General features: G+C 45.5%; 1 protein-coding gene and 1 pseudogene across 1 annotated transcript; both read right to left on the bottom strand.

Moving 5' to 3' along the window:
- Window positions 1-1987: 1987 nt before the first annotated feature.
- Window positions 1988-5469, bottom strand: LOC124015915 (heat shock 70 kDa protein-like). The gene is made up of 2 exons (XM_046331397.1): window positions 5045-5469; window positions 1988-4100 (listed from the first exon to the last, which is right to left on the bottom strand). Exon 2 carries the CDS (start codon window positions 4075-4077, stop codon window positions 2143-2145), a length of 1935 nt encoding a protein of 644 aa, XP_046187353.1. The 5' UTR covers window positions 4078-4100; window positions 5045-5469; the 3' UTR covers window positions 1988-2142.
- A 7906-nt stretch (window positions 5470-13375) lies between these two features.
- LOC124015916 lies at window positions 13376-16568 on the bottom strand (annotated as a pseudogene).
- Between the last annotated feature and the right edge of the window lie 2816 nt (window positions 16569-19384).

The following is a 19384-nucleotide window of genomic DNA, read 5'->3' on the forward strand; positions in this document are numbered from 1 at the left end:
AAATATTTTGCAACAGAATCGGCAGAATGAATACACCCCTGATCACACACACACACAGTTAAATTTCATAGCAGCCACATTGAGCATTATCACTTTACTTGTTGTAAAATTCATTCTCGCATCTACAAGCTTTTCTCCTCTCAGCTTTTCCCTTCACTTGTGGACTTCAGTACACAACACAACAGCTATCTGTGACTAGGCACAAAAAACTCTCCTTACCAAACCGTCACACCATAACCACTAACCGCTACACAACCTACATCGTCACCATATCAAGGTTATAGTAAAACAAAACCAAATAGAACCAACACATTAGTAAACTCACAATCCAATCCCAAGTGTACAATCACGCATTACAGTGTACAGCAAGTAGTTTAGCAGTTAAACCGGCGGGCCCCGGTGTCCATACATTTATAAAACCAAAAGCTTACATAGACTTGGAAGAGTTGCAGTGTTGAATAGCCTTAGCCAGCTAGCTAACATAAATAGCATTTCTCTCTGTTTGAGTCAGGTTCTTTGGGTAGAATAAATGAGCTGCAATAGCTAAGTGAAAGGTAGACTGAGAAGAAGAAAAAATCAGATGAAATATAGCAAGCTCTCTCTCTATGCTGCTTCAACTATTGCCTTTCTCTTTGAGTCAACTACTCACTGTAGTGCTAGCTAGCTGTAGCTTATGCTTTCAGAACTAAATTAATGATCAGATCCTTTGTATGGAAAACTTGTTACTTCATACTGCAAGAGCTCTGATAGGTTGGAGGATGTCCTCCAGGTGTTGTCATCATTATTGTGTAAGTCTATGGAATGTGGTGAGAACCACAAGGCTCCTGTAGCTCAGTTGGTTTTGAATTATTGAAGCACACATCAATGTAGCGTCTGCCATATATTATTATTATTATTATATTAGGTTTTGAATTATTGAAGTCAATGTTCGCCAGACAAAGGCTATTTCTTTTACAAAACAACTGGCCATTGTTTTATTTGAAAGAATATGGCCCTTTATAATGTCCACTTATGTTCATATGCTGTATATAATATCTTAACGTTTTAAAACAAAATAGATAAATCATTTGTCCAGCCTTTGTTGCTACACTTGCAGATGTCCATAATATGCTGCGACCCTAATCAAAAAGTATTTATCACCAAATAACAACAACTTAGCTATAGGTTGTTGTGACATTTGAACTTAAAACATGTTTTTCATTGAATGAAATAATAATTGTATGGGTGAACACCTTATAGTTTCATTGTATTGACATTCCCAACCTTATATACAGTCGTCCGTTTTTGTTCAAAATATGAAGTCATTGAAACTGAAACACTGCATCCTGAATGGGTGGAGGCAGCAAACAATGTTCTAGGCCAGCCACAATTTACACCCTGATAGAAATATGTTTTGGACTACCAAGAAATGTATTGGTGAATTATATTAATCATGCATCTATTCTGCCAACAATACCTTACTGTACAACATGGAATTTTGAGTCAAATAGAACCTTCTTTTTTTTTAAACCTCTTATAAAGTTGGTTTTGAAGCATAAACTGGGAATTTTATATGTTTTACTGATATTATGATTGTCCGTTTTTGTTTCATATCTGCAAAGTAGTTCAAATGCTGTCAGTTCCACTTTAAATACTTCAAAATCAGTCAAATATACAGTATTTGGTTCTTTGAGCTTGACACCAATAAGTACAAAGTAAGGAAAAATGTGACCTGTAATTGTTTTTTTTATATGTGCCAGAAATGTATTTGTGCCTCTTTTTCCAAGAAGGACCATAGTGATTGTATCAGATGTTATCGCAGAAAAGAGTTGATAAGCTAAATATTGTGGCCATTAGGGTGTCTTCACTTGTTCTCTCTGGTGGTTTAGCCATCTATCAAAGTTTTTTGTTTACAATATTTCATGGTATTGTGTAAAAAATGTGAATAATCAATGTGTTATGATGAGAAGGAATTCAAGAAAACAGCCAACAGACCTAGAAACATATTTAAATACATTTTATTTGCAATGTCCAGCAATGCAATATGGTATGAATCAACAGATGTACAGTGTGTTTTTACAAGTACAAAGTATTTCCTGAATAGTAAATTGTATGCAGTGATACTAATGCATTTTGAAAAGTCCTTTATAAAAATCCCTGACTTTAGTCAATCTCTTCAATGGTTGGGCCTTGGGAGCTGTCACCAGAGCTGGTCCGTGCCTGATCTCCACAGCAACCTGTGGGCATCCCTCCCTGCTGGTACAGCTTGGTAATGATAGGCTGGCATACTTTCTCCAGTTCCTTTAGCTGATGCTCATACTCCTCTTTGTCGCCCAGCTGGTTGTTCTCCAACCAGGAAATGGTCTGGTCGCACCTGTCCACCACTTTCTTTTTGTCCTCCTGGCTGATCTTGCCTTTCATGTTGTCGTCCTCCACGCTGCTCTTCATATTGAAGGCGTACGACTCCAGGGAGTTCTTGGCAGCTATCTTCTCCCTCTGTGCGTCATCCTCAGCTTTGTATTTGTCAGCGTCCTGCACCATCCTCTCAATATCCTCTTTGCTGAGCCGGCCCTTGTCGTTGGTGATGGTGATCTTGTTCTCTTTGCCCGTGCTCTTGTCCACCGCTGATACGTTCAGAATGCCGTTGGCGTCGATGTCAAAGGTCACCTCGATCTGAGGGACTCCTCGTGGGGCAGGGGGGATCCCAGAAAGCTCAAACTTCCCCAGGAGGTTGTTGTCCTTGGTCATGGCTCTCTCTCCCTCGTAGACCTGGATCATGACCCCGGGCTGGTTGTCGGAGTAAGTGGTGAAGGTCTGGGTCTGTTTGGATGGGATGGTGGTGTTGCGTTTGATCAGGGCGGTCATGACCCCTCCGGCGGTTTCGATGCCCAGGGACAGGGGAGCCACATCCAGCAGCAGCAGGTCCTGGACGTTCTCAGACTTGTCGCCAGACAAGATAGCCGCCTGGATGGCAGCGCCGTAGGCCACCGCCTCGTCTGGGTTGATGCTCTTGTTTAGCTCTCGGCCGTTGAAAAAGTCCTGCAGGAGCTTCTGGACCTTGGGGATCCGGGTGGAGCCTCCGACCAGGACGACGTCGTGAATTTGGGCCTTGTCCATCTTGGCATCCCCGAGGGCTTTCTCCACAGGCTCCAGGGTTCCCCTGAAGAGGTCGGAACACATTTCCTCAAAACGAGCCCTGGTGATGGAGGTGTAGAAGTCGATGCCCTCAAAAAGAGAGTCAATCTCAATGCTGGCCTGGGAGCTGGAGGACAGTGTTCTCTTGGCCCTCTCGCAGGCTGTCCTCAGCCTCCTCAGAGCCCGCTTGTTCTGGCTGATGTCCTTCTTGTGTTTCCTCTTGAACTCCTCCACAAAGTGACTGACCAGGCGGTTGTCAAAGTCCTCCCCTCCCAGGTGAGTGTCTCCAGCTGTGGCCTTCACCTCAAAGATCCCATCCTCGATGGTCAGGATGGACACGTCAAAGGTGCCCCCACCCAGGTCAAAAATCAGGACGTTGCGTTCCCTGGACATGCCTTTGTCCATGCCGTAGGCGATGGCTGCCGCCGTGGGCTCGTTGATGATCCTCAGCACATTCAGCCCAGCGATCACTCCAGCGTCCTTAGTGGCCTGTCTCTGTGAATCGTTGAAGTAGGCAGGGACTGTGATGACTGCATTGGACACCTTCTGGCCCAGGTAAGCCTCAGCGATCTCCCTCATCTTCACCAGGACCATGGAGGAGATCTCCTCTGGGTTGAAGGATTTGTTCTCACCTTTGTAATCGACCTGAACTTTAGGCTTTCCTCCGTCGCTGACCACCTTGAAGGGCCAGTGCTTCATGTCGGCTTGCACGACCTGATCGTTGAACTTTCGGCCAATCAGGCGTTTGGCGTCGAAAACGGTGTTGTTGGGGTTCATGGCCACCTGGTTCTTTGCTGCGTCTCCGATAAGTCTCTCAGTGTCTGTGAAGGCCACATAGCTGGGTGTGGTCCTGTTGCCCTGGTCGTTGGCGATGATCTCCACTTTGCCATGCTGGAACACCCCCACACAGGAGTAGGTGGTGCCCAGGTCAATGCCGATAGACAGGCCTTTAGCTGATGACATCTTGATGGTTTGGAGTTAGTTGCCTACAAATGAATGAAATCATATTTTAGAAATTGATATTATTCTACGAAAACCTAGGTGCAAGTAATGACAATCTCCACCAACAGAGATGTTAGCATAAATATACTTGAATAACAACCAGACCTGGGTTCAAATACATGCGTATTTAAGTATTTCTAATTCTTATTTTCTGTGTATTTGAGTATTTTCAAATAATGTGGCCACTTCTATTTAAAGTATTTTCAAATCATTTTATTGAAATACTATTTTAACTATTTTCAAATACTTATCTCCAAATACATTTCAAATACACCTAGGAACAAACAATCCTGGGTTCAAATGCATGGAATATTTAAATATTTTCAATTTTAAAATACACTTGTCTGTGTATTTGAGTATTTTCAAATACATGGTAATACTTTCCAAATGTATTTCCAAACACATTCCAATATTCAACTACTTATATTTCAAAATGTACTGGTATTTTAAAGTCCTTGAAAAATAATAATAAGCATTTGAACCCAGGTCTGAAAACAACACTGTTGTCAATGTTTGTGTTATATATAAATATATATTAGTGTTAGACACAATCATTTCTGCTAATCTATTACACAGAAACTATTTTCACAACAGGCCTCCATTTTTTCTATGAACACTCCTGAATAATATTGTGTTATCTTCACAGAATTAGAGCAGATTTTCTTAAAATGAACAAATAACTAATTATAATAAAATAATAATATGCTGCAAAATAAATGTAGGCATAGTCTGTCCAATGAATATTATTATAATATTATATCATTATAATATTATTTCTTTATTAGTTAACCAAATATTCTGGCATAATGTTATAGCTAAATCAGCTATGTCCACACAACCAACATAGTATCATTGTTTATTCTATCAAGTTTATAACTGTCACAGCCATTATAAAAATAGGGTCCTGAATGAATTCCCCTTTACTTACAGTTTATGAATGTAGAGGTCTGTTGAACGTATTTCTTCTCTTTTCTTGCTTTCTTTTCCCTTTAGTATTCTCGTTGAGTCGATGTTTGAATCTGAATGTACTGGTACTGAATGTACCAGAATATATACCATCCCCATTGCCTAAAAAATAGCACTCGTGATTTCTAGCCATTTCTCGAACTCTCCGACTACATTGCTCAAGAGAGTGCAGCATTCCTGTGCAATGACGCAGGCTACGAGGCGTATGCAAATGAACGTTCTCGTTATTCCAGAGCGTTCGAGAGGCGCGGAGATCTGTCCAGAACGCGCACACACATCACACTAATAGTGAAACCATTATTTGTATTGATTAAAATGATCAAAAACCGTTAATGACTCAAATTTCAACACAAATGAAACAGCATCCGGTTCAATCTTATTCAGTCGACATTTCAGTCTATCGGCCACACTGCAGTTCCTCAACAGTTCACGAGATGTCAGTCTATACATTTCTTTCTCACTAATGAATAATAAACATGTATTGTAAGAGAATTGAGTGTCTACTGCACAAGTGGTATGTGCAACTCACCACAAGTTAATGTGCCTCCAGGGAAGATCCTTTTTGTTGTATTTAAGCCAGACTATTTAAGATATCCAGTATTAATTGTTAAATGAAAGACAAATGATGAACACACTGGCTAATCCTTCTCTATTCTATTCTAGTCAATGTTATTCTGTTCTAAACCATTCTAGTCTACCCGATTCCGTACTGATGGCCTATCAGTTCACATTTGCTTACCAAAAACAAGATATTGTCACGCCTTGGTCATAGTATTTTGTGTTTTCTCTATTTATTTGGTCAGGCCAGGGTGTGACATGGGTTATTGTGGTGTGTTTTTGTCTTAGGGGTTTTGTGGGGTGTCTACGTAGTCTATGGCTGCCTGAGGCGGTTCTCAATCAGAGTCAGGTGATTATCGTTGTCTCTGATTGGGAACCATATTTAGGCAGCCATATTCTGTGAGTGTTTCGTGGGTGATTGTTCCTGCCTTTGTGTTTGCACCAGATAGGGCTGTTTCGGTTTTCGTTATTTCATTTCGTTATTTTTGTAGTTTCTGTTTGTATAGGTTTTCCTTCATTAAAATATAATGAATCATCATCACGCTGCATTTTGGTCCGATCCTTGTTCTACCTCTTCGTCAGAGGAGGAGATATAAGAGAGCCGTTACAGAATCACCCACCCCACCCGGACCAAGTGGCGTGGTAACAGGCAACAGCGGGAGCAGGAGCAGCGCGACAAGAATTTCTGGACTTGGGAGGAAATCCTCGACGGGAGAGGACCCTGGGCTAAACCAGGGGAGTGTAGCCGCACCTAGGTGCAGCGAGAGAGGGACTGGACATGGGAGGACGAACTGGACGGTGAAGGACCTTGGGCTCGCCGCCCCAAGGAAGAACTGGAGGCGGTGAAAGCGGAGAGGCGCTGGTATGAGGAGGCAGCACGACGACGCGGATGGAAGCCTGAGAGTCAGCCCCAAAAAAAGTATTGGGGGGTGCTCACAGGGAGTATGGTTATGCCAGGTAGGAGACCTGCGCAAACTCCCTGTGCTTACCGGGGGCCTGGAGAGACCGGGCAGGCACCATGTTATGCTATGGAGCGCACGGTGTTTCCAGTGTGGGTGCATAGCCCGGTGCGGTTCATACCAGCTCTTCGTATTGGCCGGGCTAGAGTGGGCATCGAGCCAGGTAAGGTTGGGCAGGCTTGGTGCTCAAGAGCTCCAGTGCGCCTGCACGGTCCGTCCGGTCTATCCAGAGCCACCTCCACACACCAGTCCTCCGGTGGCAGCTCCCCGCACCAGGCTTCCTGTGCGTGTTCTCTATCCAGTTCCACCAGTGCCAGCACCACGCATCAGGCCTACAGTGCGCCTCACCTCTCCTGCGCTGCCGGAGTCTCCCGCCTGTTTAGCGCTGTCGGAGCCTTTCTCCTCTCCTGCGCTGCCAGAGTCTCCCGCCTGTTTAGCGCAGCTAGAGCTTTCCTTCTCTCCAGCGCTGCCGGAGTCTCCTGCCTGTTCAGCGCAGCCAGAGCTGCCAGTCTGCATGGAGCAGCCTGAGCTGTCAGACTGCATGGAGCAGCCTGAGCTGCCAGTCTGTATGGAGCAGCCAGAGCTGTCAGTTTGCATGGAGCAGCCAGAGCTGCCAGGTTGCATGGAGCAGCCAGAGCTGCCAGTCTGCATGGAGCTGCCAGTCTGCATAGAGCAGCCAGAGCTGTCAGTCTGCATGGAACAGCCAGAGCTGCAAGGTTGCATGGAGCAGCCAGAGCTGCCAGTCTGCATGGAGCTGCCAGTCTGCATGGAGCAGCCAGAGCTGCCAGGTTGCATGGAGCAGCCAGAGCTGCCAGTCTGCATAGAGCTGCCAGTATGCATAGAGCAGCCAGAGCTGCCAGTCTGCATGGAGCTGCCAGTCTGCATAGAGCAGCCAGAGCTGTCAGTCTGCATAGAGCAGCCGGAGATGCCAGTCTGCATGGAGCAGCCAGTCTGCATAGAGCAGCCAGAGCTGTCAGTATGCATGGAGCAGCCAGAGCTGCCAGGTTGCATGGAGCAGCCAGAGCTGCCAGTCTGCATAGAGCTGCCAGTCTGCATAGAGCAGCCAGAGCTGCCAGTCTGCATGGAGCTGCCAGTCTGCATAAAGCAGCCAGAGCTGTCAGTCTGCATAGAGCAGCCAGAGATGCAGTCTGCATGGAGCAGCCAGAGCTGCCAGTCTGCATGGAGCCACCTATCTAGAGCCACCTCCACACACCAGTCCTCCGGTGGCAGCTCCCTGCACCAGGCTTCCTGTGCGTGTTCTCTATCCAGTTCCACCAGTGCCAGCACCATGCATCAGGCCTACAGTGCGCCTCACCTCTCCTGCGCTGCCGGAGTCTCCCGCCTGTTTAGCGCTGTCGGAGCCTTTCTCCTCTCCTGCGCTGCCAGAGTCTCCCGCCTGTTTAGCGCAGCCAGAGCTTTCCTTCTCTCCAGCGCTGCCGGAGTCTCCTGCCTGTTCAGCGCAGCCTGAGCTGCCATTCTGCATGGAGCAGCCTGAGCTGTCAGACTGCATGGAGCAGCCAGAGCTGCCAGTCTGCATGGAGCAGCCAGAGCTGTCAGTTTGCATGGAGCAGCCAGAGCTGCCAGGTTGCATGGAGCAGCCGGAGATGCCAGTCTGCATGGAGCTGCCAGTCTGCATAGAGCAGCCAGAGCTGTCAGTCTGCATGGAGCAGCCAGAGCTGCCAGGTTGCATGGAGCAGCCAGAGCTGCCAGTCTGCATGGAGCTGCCAGTCTGCATAGAGCAGCCTGAGCTGTCAGTCTGCATGGAGCAGCCAGAGCTGCAAGGTTGCATGGAGCAGCCAGAGCTGCCAGTCTGCATGGAGCTGCCAGTCTGCATGGAGCAGCCAGAGCTGCCAGTCTGCATAGAGCTGCCAGTCTGCATAGAGCAGCCAGAGCTGCTAGTCTGCATGGAGCTGCCAGTCTGCATAGAGCAGCCAGAGCTGTCAGTCTGCATAGAGCAGCCAGAGCTGCCAGTCTGCATGGAGCAGCCAGAGCTGTCAGTCTGCATGGAGCAGCCAGAGCTGCTAGGTTGCATGGAGCAGCCAGTCTGCATGGAGCGGCCAGTCTGCATAGAGCAGCCAGAGCTGCCAGGTTGCATGGAGCAGCCAGAGCTGCCAGTCTGCATAGAGCTGCCAGTCTGCATAGAGCAGCCAGAGCTGCCAGTCTGCATGGAGCTGCCAGTCTGCATAAAGCAGCCAGAGCTGTCAGTCTGCATAGAGCAGCCAGAGCTGCCAGTCTGCATGGAGCAGCCAGAGCTGCCAGTCTGCATGGAGCAGCCAGAGCTGCCAGTCTGCATGGAGCAGCCAGAGCAGCTCGATCCGCCAGTCAGCCAGACTCTTCCAGATGTGCCAGTCAGCCAGACTCTTCCAGATCTGCCAGTCAGCCAGACTCTTCCAGATCTGCCAGTCAGCCAGACTTCCAGATCTGCCAGTCAACCAGACTCTTCCAGATCTGCCAGTCAACCAGACTCTTCCAGATCCGCCAGCCAGCCAGTATCTGCAAGAGCCAACTACCTACCTGAGCTTCCTCTCAGTGCTGAGCTTCCTCTCAGTGCTGAGCTTCCTCTCAGTGCTGGGCTTTCCCTCAGTGCTGGGCTTCCCCTCAGTGCTGGGCTTCCCCTCAGTGCTGAGCTTCCCCTCAGTCCCGAGCTGCCCCTCAGTCCCGAGCTGCCCCTCAGTCACGAGCTGCCCCTCAGTCCAGTGGGGTTCTGGGTGAGGACTATTAGGCCATGGTCGGCGGCGAGGGTGGATTATCCCAGGACGCGAGGGGTATGAACAATGACATTTATGGAGTGGGGTCCACGTCGCGAGCCGGAGCCGCCACCATGGACAGACGCCCACCCGGACCCTCCCTATGGTTTTGAGGTGCGTCCGGGAGTCCGCACCTTAGGGGGTGGGGGGGGGGGGTTCTGTCACGCCTTGGTCTTAGTATTTTGTGTATTCTCTATAGATTTGGTCAGGCCAGGGTGTGACATGGGTTATTGTGGTGTGTTTTTGTCTTACGGGTTTTGTGGGGTGTCTACGTAGTCTATGGCTGCCTGAGGCTGTTCTCAATCAGAGTCAGGTGATTATCGTTGTCTCTGATTGGGAACCATATTTAGGCAGCCATATTCTGTGAGTGTTTCGTGGGTGATTGCTCCTGTCTTTGTATTTGCACCAGATAGGGCTGTTTCGGTTTTCGTTATTTCATTTCGTTATTTTTGTCGTTTCTGTATGTATATGTTTTCCTTCATTAAAATATAATGAATCATCATCACGCTGCATTTTGGTCCGATCCTTGTTCTATCTCTTCGTCAGAGGAGGAGATAGAAGAGAGCCGTTACAGATATCTCCATGATATCCCCATAATGTGAACTCCTTGTGACATTCTCCTGTTAATTTTAATTACAAAAAACACAAATGGTAGCTAAAGTATTTGCTAATATGCATTGCATTCAGAAAGTATTCAGACCCCTTGACTTTTTCCACAATTTGTTACATTACAGCCTTATTCTAAAAATGTCTGAAATTTTTTTTTCATCATCAGGGCTGAATATCTATATAAATAAGGTATTTCTGTTTTTATTTTTAATACATGAGACAATTTCAAAAAATATATGTTTTGTTATTATGAAGTATAATAGGTTCTAAAAATGTATGAAATTATTTTTTTCATCATCAGTCAACACACAATACCTCATAATGACAAAGCAAAAACATATATTTTTTAAAATAGTCTCATATTTATTAAAAATAAAAACAGAAATACCTTATTTCGCCAGCAGCTTACCACCCTGCATACCACTGCTGGCTTGCTTTTGAAGCTCAGCAGGGTTGGTCCTGGTCAGTCCCTTGATGGGAGACCAGATGCTGCTGGAAGTCGTGTTGGAGGGCCAGTAGGAGGCACTCTTTCCTCTGGTCTAAAAAAAAGATATATCTCAATGTCCCAGGGCAGTGATTGGGGACATTGCCCTGTGTAGGGTGCCATCTTTTGGATGGGATGTTAAACTGGTGTCCTGACTCTCTGAGGTCATTAAAGATCCCATGGCACTTATCGTAAGAGTAGGGGTGTTAACCCCGGTGTCCTGGCTAAATTCCCAATTTGACCTTCAAACCATCATGGTCAGCTAATAATCCCCAGTTGACAATTTGCTCATTAATCTCCCTCCTCTCCCCTGTAACTATTACCCAGGCCGTTGCTGCAAACGAGAATGTGATCTCAGTCAACTTACCTAGTAAAATAACAGATAAATAAAACATTTATAAAAAATGTACATAAGTATTCAGCCCTGGATACTTATGAGTGTAGAGGTGCTCAAAGATGGCCTCTGGTGGTCTGATTGAGCATTAATGGCAACAATGGCTGACAGTAAAATACTATGATTTCACGCACTTTAAGTTGCCTTACCATATCAGAATGCAACTACTAGATGAGGACACCCTTCACACTATATACACAGCAGTGCCGTTCAAAATGATGGTGGATTTTGTTTTGTTACCATGGCCTTATTTCGATTACAGCATATTGGATGACTGTCATTCATATTCCCATTCACCCAGCTCAATGTAACATCAATAGGTTTAGGCTACTACATGATACGGAAATTTTCCCAATACCAATCAAGAGATTGCTACAACTTATAGCCTAGAAATGAAAGTTTATACCGTAGGTGCACAGGTCGAGAGACAAATTGGAGTGATCAAGGTGACAGGCAGAGACACATTCAATCCCACCTTGCACACTCTTGCCTGCATCTAGCTGATCTGGGGTGTAATCTTTAGTCCAAATAGTTGCAAAACATTTCAAAAGTTTCTATTGGACAAATAAATTCAGGTTGGTCCCGCCCCATTTCGTTCTGTTTAAGAAATATTTTGCAACAGAATCGGCAGAATGAATACACCCCTGATCACACACACACACAGTTAAATTTCATAGCAGCCACATTGAGCATTATCACTTTACTTGTTTAAAATTAATTCTCGCATCTACAAGCTTTCCTCCTCTCAGCTTTTCCCTTCACTTGTGGACTTCAGTACACAACACAACAGCTATCTGTGATTAGGCACAAAAAACTCTCCTTACCAAACCGTCACACCATAACCACTAACCGCTACACAACCTACATCGTCACCATATCAAGGTTATAGTAAAACAAAAACAAATAGAACCAACACATTAGTAAACTCACAATCCAATCCCAAGTGTACAATCACGCATTACAGTGTACAGCAAGAAGTTTAGCAGTTAAACCGACGGGCCCTGGTGTCCATACATTTATATAACCAAAAGCTTACATAGACTTGGAAGAGTTGCAGTGTTGAATAGCCTTAGCCAGCTAGCTAACATAATTAACATTTCTCTCTGTTTGAGTCAGGTTCTTTGGGTAGAATAAATTAGCTGCAATAGCTAAGTGAAAGGAATACTAATAAGAAGAAAAAATCAGATGAAATATAGCTAGCTCTCTCTCTATGCTGCTTCAACTATTGCCTTTCTCTCTTTGAGTCAACTACTCACTGCAGTGCTAGCTAGCTGTAGCTTATGCTTTCAGAACTAAATTAATGATCAGATCCTTTGTATGGAAAACTTGTTACTTCATACTGCAAGAGCTCTGATAGGTTGGAGGATGTCCTCCAGGTGTCGTCATCATTATTGTGTAAGTCTATGGAATGTGGTGAGAACCACAAGGCTCCTAGGTTTTGAATTATTGAAGTCAATGTACCCAACGAATTCGCCAGACAAAGGCTATTTCTTTTACAAAACAACTGGCCATTGTTTTATTAGAAAGAATATGGCCCTTTATAATGTCCACTTATGTTCATATGCTGTATATAATATCTTAACGTTTTAAAACAAAATAGATAAATCATTTGTCCAGCCTTTGTTGCTAAACTTGCAGATGTCCATAATATGCTGCAACCCTAATCAAAAAGTATTTATCACCAAATAACAACAACTTAGCAATAGGTTGTTGTGACATTTGAACTTAAAACATGTTTTTCATTGAATGAAATAATAATTGTATGGGTGAACACCTTATAGTTTCATTGTATTGACATTCCCAGCCTTATATACAGTCGTCCGTTTTTGTTCAAAATATGAAGTCATTGAAACTGAAACACTGCATCCTGAATGGGTGGAGGCAGCAAACAATGTACTAGGCCAGCCACAATTTACACCCTGATAGAAATATGTTTTGGACTACCAAGAAATGTATTGGTGAATTATATTAATCATGCATCTATTCTGCCAACAATACCTTACTGTACAACATGGAATTTTGAGTCAAATAGAACCTTCTTTTTTTTAAACCTCTTATAAAGTTGGTTTTGAAGCATAAACTGGGAATTTTATATGTTTTACTGATATTATGATTGTCCGTTTGTTTCATATCTGCAAAGTAGTTCAAATGATGTCAGTTCCACTTTAAATACTTCAAAAATCAGTCAAATATACAGTATTTGGTTCTTTGAGCTTGACACCAATAAGTACAAAGTAAGGAAAAATGTGACCTGTAATTGTTGTTTTTTATATGTGCCAGAAATGTATTTGTGCCTCTTTTTCCAAGAAGGACCATAGTGATTGTATCAGATGTTATCGCAGAATAAACATTTGATAAGCTAAACATTGTGGCCATTAGGGTGTCTTCACTTGTTCTCTCCGGTGGTTTAGCCGTCTATCAAAGTTTTGTTTACAATATTTCATGGTATTGTGTAAAAAATGTGAATAATCAATGTGTTATGATGAGAAGGAATTCAAGAAAACAGCCAAACAGACCTAGAAACATATTTAAATAGATTTTATTTGCAATGTCCAGCAATGCAATATGGTATGAATCAACAGATGTACAGTGTGTTTTTACAAGTACAAAGTATTTCCTGAATAGTAAATTGTATGCAGTGATACTAATGCATTTTGAAAAGTCCTTTATAAAAATCCCTGACTTTAGTCAATCTCTTCAATGGTTGGGCCTTGGGAGCTGTCACCAGAGCTGGTCCGTGCCTGATCTCCACAGCAACCTGTGGGCATCCCTCCCTGCTGGTACAGCTTGGTAATGATAGGCTGGCATACTTTCTCCAGTTCCTTTAGCTGATGCTCATACTCCTCTTTGTCGCCCAGCTGGTTGTTCTCCAACCAGGAAATGGTCTGGTCGCACCTGTCCACCACTTTCTTTTTGTCCTCCTGGCTGATCTTGCCTTTCATGTTGTCGTCCTCCACGCTGCTCTTCATATTGAAGGCGTACGACTCCAGGGAGTTCTTGGCAGCTATCTTCTCCCTCTGGGCGTCATCCTCAGCTTTGTATTTGTCAGCGTCCTGCACCATCCTCTCAATATCCTCTTTGCTGAGCCGGCCCTTGTCGTTGGTGATGGTGATCTTGTTCTCTTTGCCCGTGCTCTTGTCCACCGCTGATACGTTCAGAATGCCGTTGGCGTCGATGTCAAAGGTCACCTCGATCTGAGGGACTCCTCGTGGGGCAGGGGGGATCCCAGAAAGCTCAAACTTCCCCAGGAGGTTGTTGTCCTTGGTCATGGCTCTCTCTCCCTCGTAGACCTGGATCATGACCCCGGGCTGGTTGTCGGAGTAAGTGGTGAAGGTCTGGGTCTGTTTGGATGGGATGGTGGTGTTGCGTTTGATCAGGGCGGTCATGACCCCTCCGGCGGTTTCGATGCCCAGGGACAGGGGAGCCACATCCAGCAGCAGAAGGTCCTGGACGTTCTCAGACTTGTCGCCAGACAAGATGGCCGCCTGGATGGCAGCGCCGTAGGCCACCGCCTCGTCTGGGTTGATGCTCTTGTTTAGCTCTCGGCCGTTGAAAAGTCCTGCAGGAGCTTCTGGACCTTGGGGATCCGGGTGGAGCCTCCGACCAGGACGACGTCGTGAATTTGGGCCTTGTCCATCTTGGCATCCCCGAGGGCTTTCTCCACAGGCTCCAGGGTTCCCCTGAAGAGGTCGGAACACATTTCCTCAAAACGAGCCCTGGTGATGGAGGTGTAGAAGTCGATGCCCTCAAAAAGAGAGTCAATCTCAATGCTGGCCTGGGAGCTGGAGGACAGTGTTCTCTTGGCCCTCTCGCAGGCTGTCCTCAGCCTCCTCAGAGCCCGCTTGTTCTGGCTGATGTCCTTCTTGTGTTTCCTCTTGAACTCCTCCACAAAGTGACTGACCAGGCGGTTGTCAAAATCCTCCCCGCCCAGGTGAGTGTCTCCAGCTGTGGCCTTCACCTCAAAGATCCCATCCTCGATGGTCAGGATGGACACGTCAAAGGTGCCCCCACCCAGGTCAAAAATCAGGACGTTGCGTTCCCTGGACATGCATTTGTCCATGCCGTAGGCGATGGCTGCCGCCGTGGGCTCGTTGATGATCCTCAGCACATTCAGCCCAGCGATCACTCCAGCGTCCTTAGTGGCCTGTCTCTGTGAATCGTTGAAGTAGGCAGGGACTGTGATGACTGCATTGGACACCTTCTGGCCCAGGTAAGCCTCAGCGATCTCCCTCATCTTCACCAGGACCATGGAGGAGATCTCCTCTGGGTTGAAGGATTTGTTCTCACCTTTGTAATCGACCTGAACTTTAGGCTTTCCTCCGTCGCTGACCACCTTGAAGGGCCAGTGCTTCATGTCGGCTTGCACGACCTGATCGTTGAACTTTCGGCCAATCAGGCGTTTGGCGTCGAAAACGGTGTTGTTGGGGTTCATGGCCACCTGGTTCTTTGCTGCGTCTCCGATAAGTCTCTCAGTGTCTGTGAAGGCCACATAGCTGGGTGTGGTCCTGTTGCCCTGGTCGTTGGCGATGATCTCCACTTTGCCATGCTGGAACACCCCCACACAGGAGTAGGTGGTGCCCAGGTCAATGCCGATAGACAGGCCTTTAGCTGATGACATCTTGATGGTTTGGAGTTAGTTGCCTACAAATGAATGAAATCATATTTTAGAAATTGATATTATTCTACGAAAACCTAGGTGCAAGTAATGACAATCTCCACCAACAGAGATGTTAGCATAAATATACTTGAATAACAACCACACCTGGGTTCAAATACATGCGTATTTAAGTATTTCTAATTCTTATTTTCTGTGTATTGGAGTATTTTCAAATACATGGTAATACTTTCCAAATGTATTTCCAAACACATTCCAATATTCAACTACTTATATTTCAAAATGTACTGGTATTTTAAAGTCCTTGAAAAATAATAATAAGCATTTGAACCCAGGTCTGAAAACAACACTGTTGTCAAAGTTTGTGTTATACATATATATATATATATATATATATTAGTGTTAGACACAATCATTTCTGCTAATCTATTACAGAGAAACTATTTTCACAACAGGCCTCCATTTTTTCTATGAACACTCCTGAATAATATTGTGTTATCTTCACAGAATTAGAGCAGATTTTCTTAAAATGAACAAATAACTAATTATAATAAAATAATAATATGCTGCAAAATAAATGTAGGCATAGTCTGTCCAATGAATATTATTATAATATTATATCATTATAATATTATTTCTTTATTAGTTAACCAAATATTCTGGCATAATGTTATAGCTAAATCAGCTATGTCCACACAACCAACATAGCATCATTGTTTATTCTATCAAGTTTATAACTGTCACAGCCATTATCAAAATAGGGTCCTGAGTGAATTCCCCTTTACTTACAGTTTATGAATGTAGAGGTATGTTGAACGTATCTCTTCTCTTTTCTTGCTTTCTTTTCCCTTTAGTATTCTCGTTGAGTCGATGTTTGAATCTGAATGTACTGGTACTGAATGTACCAGAATATATACCATCCCCATTGCCTAAAAAACAGCACTCATGATTTCTAGCCATTTCTCGAACTCTCCAACTACATTGCTCAAGAGAGTGCAGCATTCCTGTGCAATGACGCAGGCTGCGAGGCGTATGCAAATGAACGTTCTCGTTATTCCAGAGCGTTCGAGAGGCGCGGAGACCTGTCCAGAACGCACACACACAGCACACTAATAGTGAAACCATTATTTGTATTGATTAAAATGATCAAAAATCGTTAATGATTCAAATTTCAACACAAATGAAACAGCATCCGGTTCAACCTTATTCAGTCGACATTTCAGTCTATCGGCCACACTGCAGTTCCTCAACAGTTCACGAGATGTCAGTCTATACATTTCTTTCTCACTAATGAATAATAGACATGTATTGTAAGAGAATTGAGTGCCGACTGCACAAGTGGTATGTGCAACTCACCACAAGTTAATGTGCCTCCAGGGAAGATCCTTTTTGTTGTATTTAAGCCAGACTATTTAAGATATCCAGTATTAATTGTTAAATGAAAGACAAACGATGAACACACTGGCTAATCCTTCTCTATTCTATTCTAGTCAATGTTATTCTGTTCTAAACCATTCTAGTCTACCCGATTCCATACTGATGGCCTATCAGTTCACATTTGCTTACCAAAAACAAGATATCTCCATGATATCCCCATCATGAGGATATCTTGATAATGCTAAGCAAATGTGAACTCCTTGTGACATTCTCCTGTGAATTTTAATTACAAAAAACACAAATGGTAGCTAAAGTATTTGCTAATATGCATTGCATTCAGAAAGTATTCAGACCCCTTGACTTTTCCCACAATTTGTTACGTTACAGCCTTATTCTAAAAAATGTATGAAATTATCTTGACATTCCCCTGTGAATTACAGTCTAATCATATTTAAGTATATTTCTTTGGAAAGATAACTGCCACGTGATTTCCACCTACTCTATTTCAACGAGACCACACATATACTAGGCGCACTTGAACTTCAACTGAGGTTGGAGTAGCTAATTCGGAGAGTGTGTAAATAATGCCACAAATGTGTGCTTTTAATACAACAGGTAGACAAACAGAACGTTTTCAAATCATCTGCGTGTCAACAAAAAGAGTTTAATCCCAAAATCATCTATTTGAATGCCGGGTCCCACCCAGAACATGTCAAGCTCGACGCAATGATCTCTGTCGGGACCAAGATAATTCCTGCATGTAGGCATTCCCGTCAACTTTTAAACTAGGACCGGCGGAAGGTGGGGGGGGGGGGGCATGGTTTTCTCTGGTACATGAAGCGACACTGTGTGTTAGCACATGATGTCGCGCCCGCATGCTGGGGGCGAAGGACACTGTCTTCTACAGCTAGCACAGCAGGGGCGGGGGTCCATTCAGGAACCGATGGAGGGGGAGGGGTGTCAATCCAAGACACTTCATTTAGTATGATATGTTATGTTTTCGTATGGTGTGTATTAATTTGTGGATGTCCATCTTCGAATTGGTATGATATTGTAATGACCTGACTAGATCATAAAGGAACAATTGTCCAGACAGAGGATTGAGTTGAAGAATTTACGGTTTATTAACCCAATTTTACACAGGCTACTGTTTGGCCGTAGCCCATGCCAAATACATTAAAGATTAACCCACAAGACAACCGTGACCTTCTCTTGTGAAGGCCAGACATAAGAGGGAGAACAAAGGCTAAACCTGGTCTTAACTTCCAATGCTCCCTTCCACGCCAACCACCAGGATGCCCGGCATCAGAACATTCCAGGCATTCCCGTGATTGGCAGATAGCAGGTTGATTGGCATGTCGGACCCCGCAAACACTGGGTACTAGTAAATACAACACAACCAACTACTAGCCTAACACATAACACAGCTGTCTGTGCGGGTCGCTACACAGCCCCCCCCACCACAAAGTCCCTAGTCCCAGAGGGAACAAACAAAGTCTCTGAAGCGACCCGGAGGTCTCCTTTGCCTGCGTGGCTGTGATGGCCGCAGAGTGCCCCTCTGGGAACCAGGGGATGAAGGCAGGCATATGGTTGGACACGGAAGCGGGAACAGGTAATACAGTCCGTGGCTCTGGGGAACCACGCGGTGACACAGGGAGGGAGACAGGGGGAGTGGGCTGCTGGAGCCTTGTCTGCGGCACCTGGGGGTGGGTGCCTGGAGAATGTCATTGCCAGAGAGGGTAATTGTGGGTGTCCCTGGGGTTTGGGGAGAAGAGGCCCCTCTGTATGGGGCTAACCTGTCCCGGTGTAGTGTCACCTTTCTCTCCCTGGGAGGAAGCTGCACCCGGTAAACAACCTCCCCAACCCTCTCCAGGACGCTGCAGGTACCACCCAGTGACTGTCCAACTTGGGGCATCTGCCTTTTTTCCTTAGGGGACTGTAGACCCAGACCAGCTCACCAGCCACAAAGTGCCTTCCCCGGGTGTGCACGTCATAGTTCCTCTTCTGCCTCCCACCTACGTTCACCAGCTGCTCGCTGGCGAAGGTGTGGGCACTCCGGCCCCGGGGGAACATGAGGGCTATCCAGGGGCCGACCAAACGCCATCTCTCCAGGGGTGCGGATCTCTCTACCCAGCATGAGGGCAGGCGTGCAGGAGGTGGATTCTTGGACAGCGGAGCGGCATGCCATGAGGACCATAGGCAGGTGCTTGTCCCAGTCACGCTGGTGTTTGGAAGAGACGGTGGCCAGCTGCTGTCCAAGCGTTTTGTTGAAGCGCTCCACAAGGCCATCACTTTGGGGATGGAGAGGAGTAGTTCGGATCTTGTGCACACTCAGCCTCTCACACATGGTGGCGAACACACAGGACTCAAAGTTTCTGCCTTGGTCGCTGTGGATGGACTCCGCAGCTCCAAACCTGCTGAACATCCCCGCTGTCACGGCGTCAACGATGGTCTCTGCCTCCTGGTCAGGCAGAGCATAGGTCTCGGGCCATTTTGTGAAATAGTCCATGGCCGTGAGCACCCAGTGGTTTCCACTGTCTGTGGTGAGGAACGGCCCAA

The sequence above is a fragment of the Oncorhynchus gorbuscha genome, linkage group LG26 (genome assembly GCF_021184085.1).
Source record: "Oncorhynchus gorbuscha isolate QuinsamMale2020 ecotype Even-year linkage group LG26, OgorEven_v1.0, whole genome shotgun sequence".
In the NCBI taxonomy this organism is placed as follows: Eukaryota; Metazoa; Chordata; class Actinopteri; order Salmoniformes; family Salmonidae; genus Oncorhynchus; species Oncorhynchus gorbuscha.

Bases quoted from the DNA above. Each gene is read 5' to 3' on its own strand.
- LOC124015915 (XM_046331397.1), bottom strand. From the start codon at position 4,077: ATGTCATCAGCTAAAGGCCTGTCTATCGGCATTGACCTGGGCACCACC.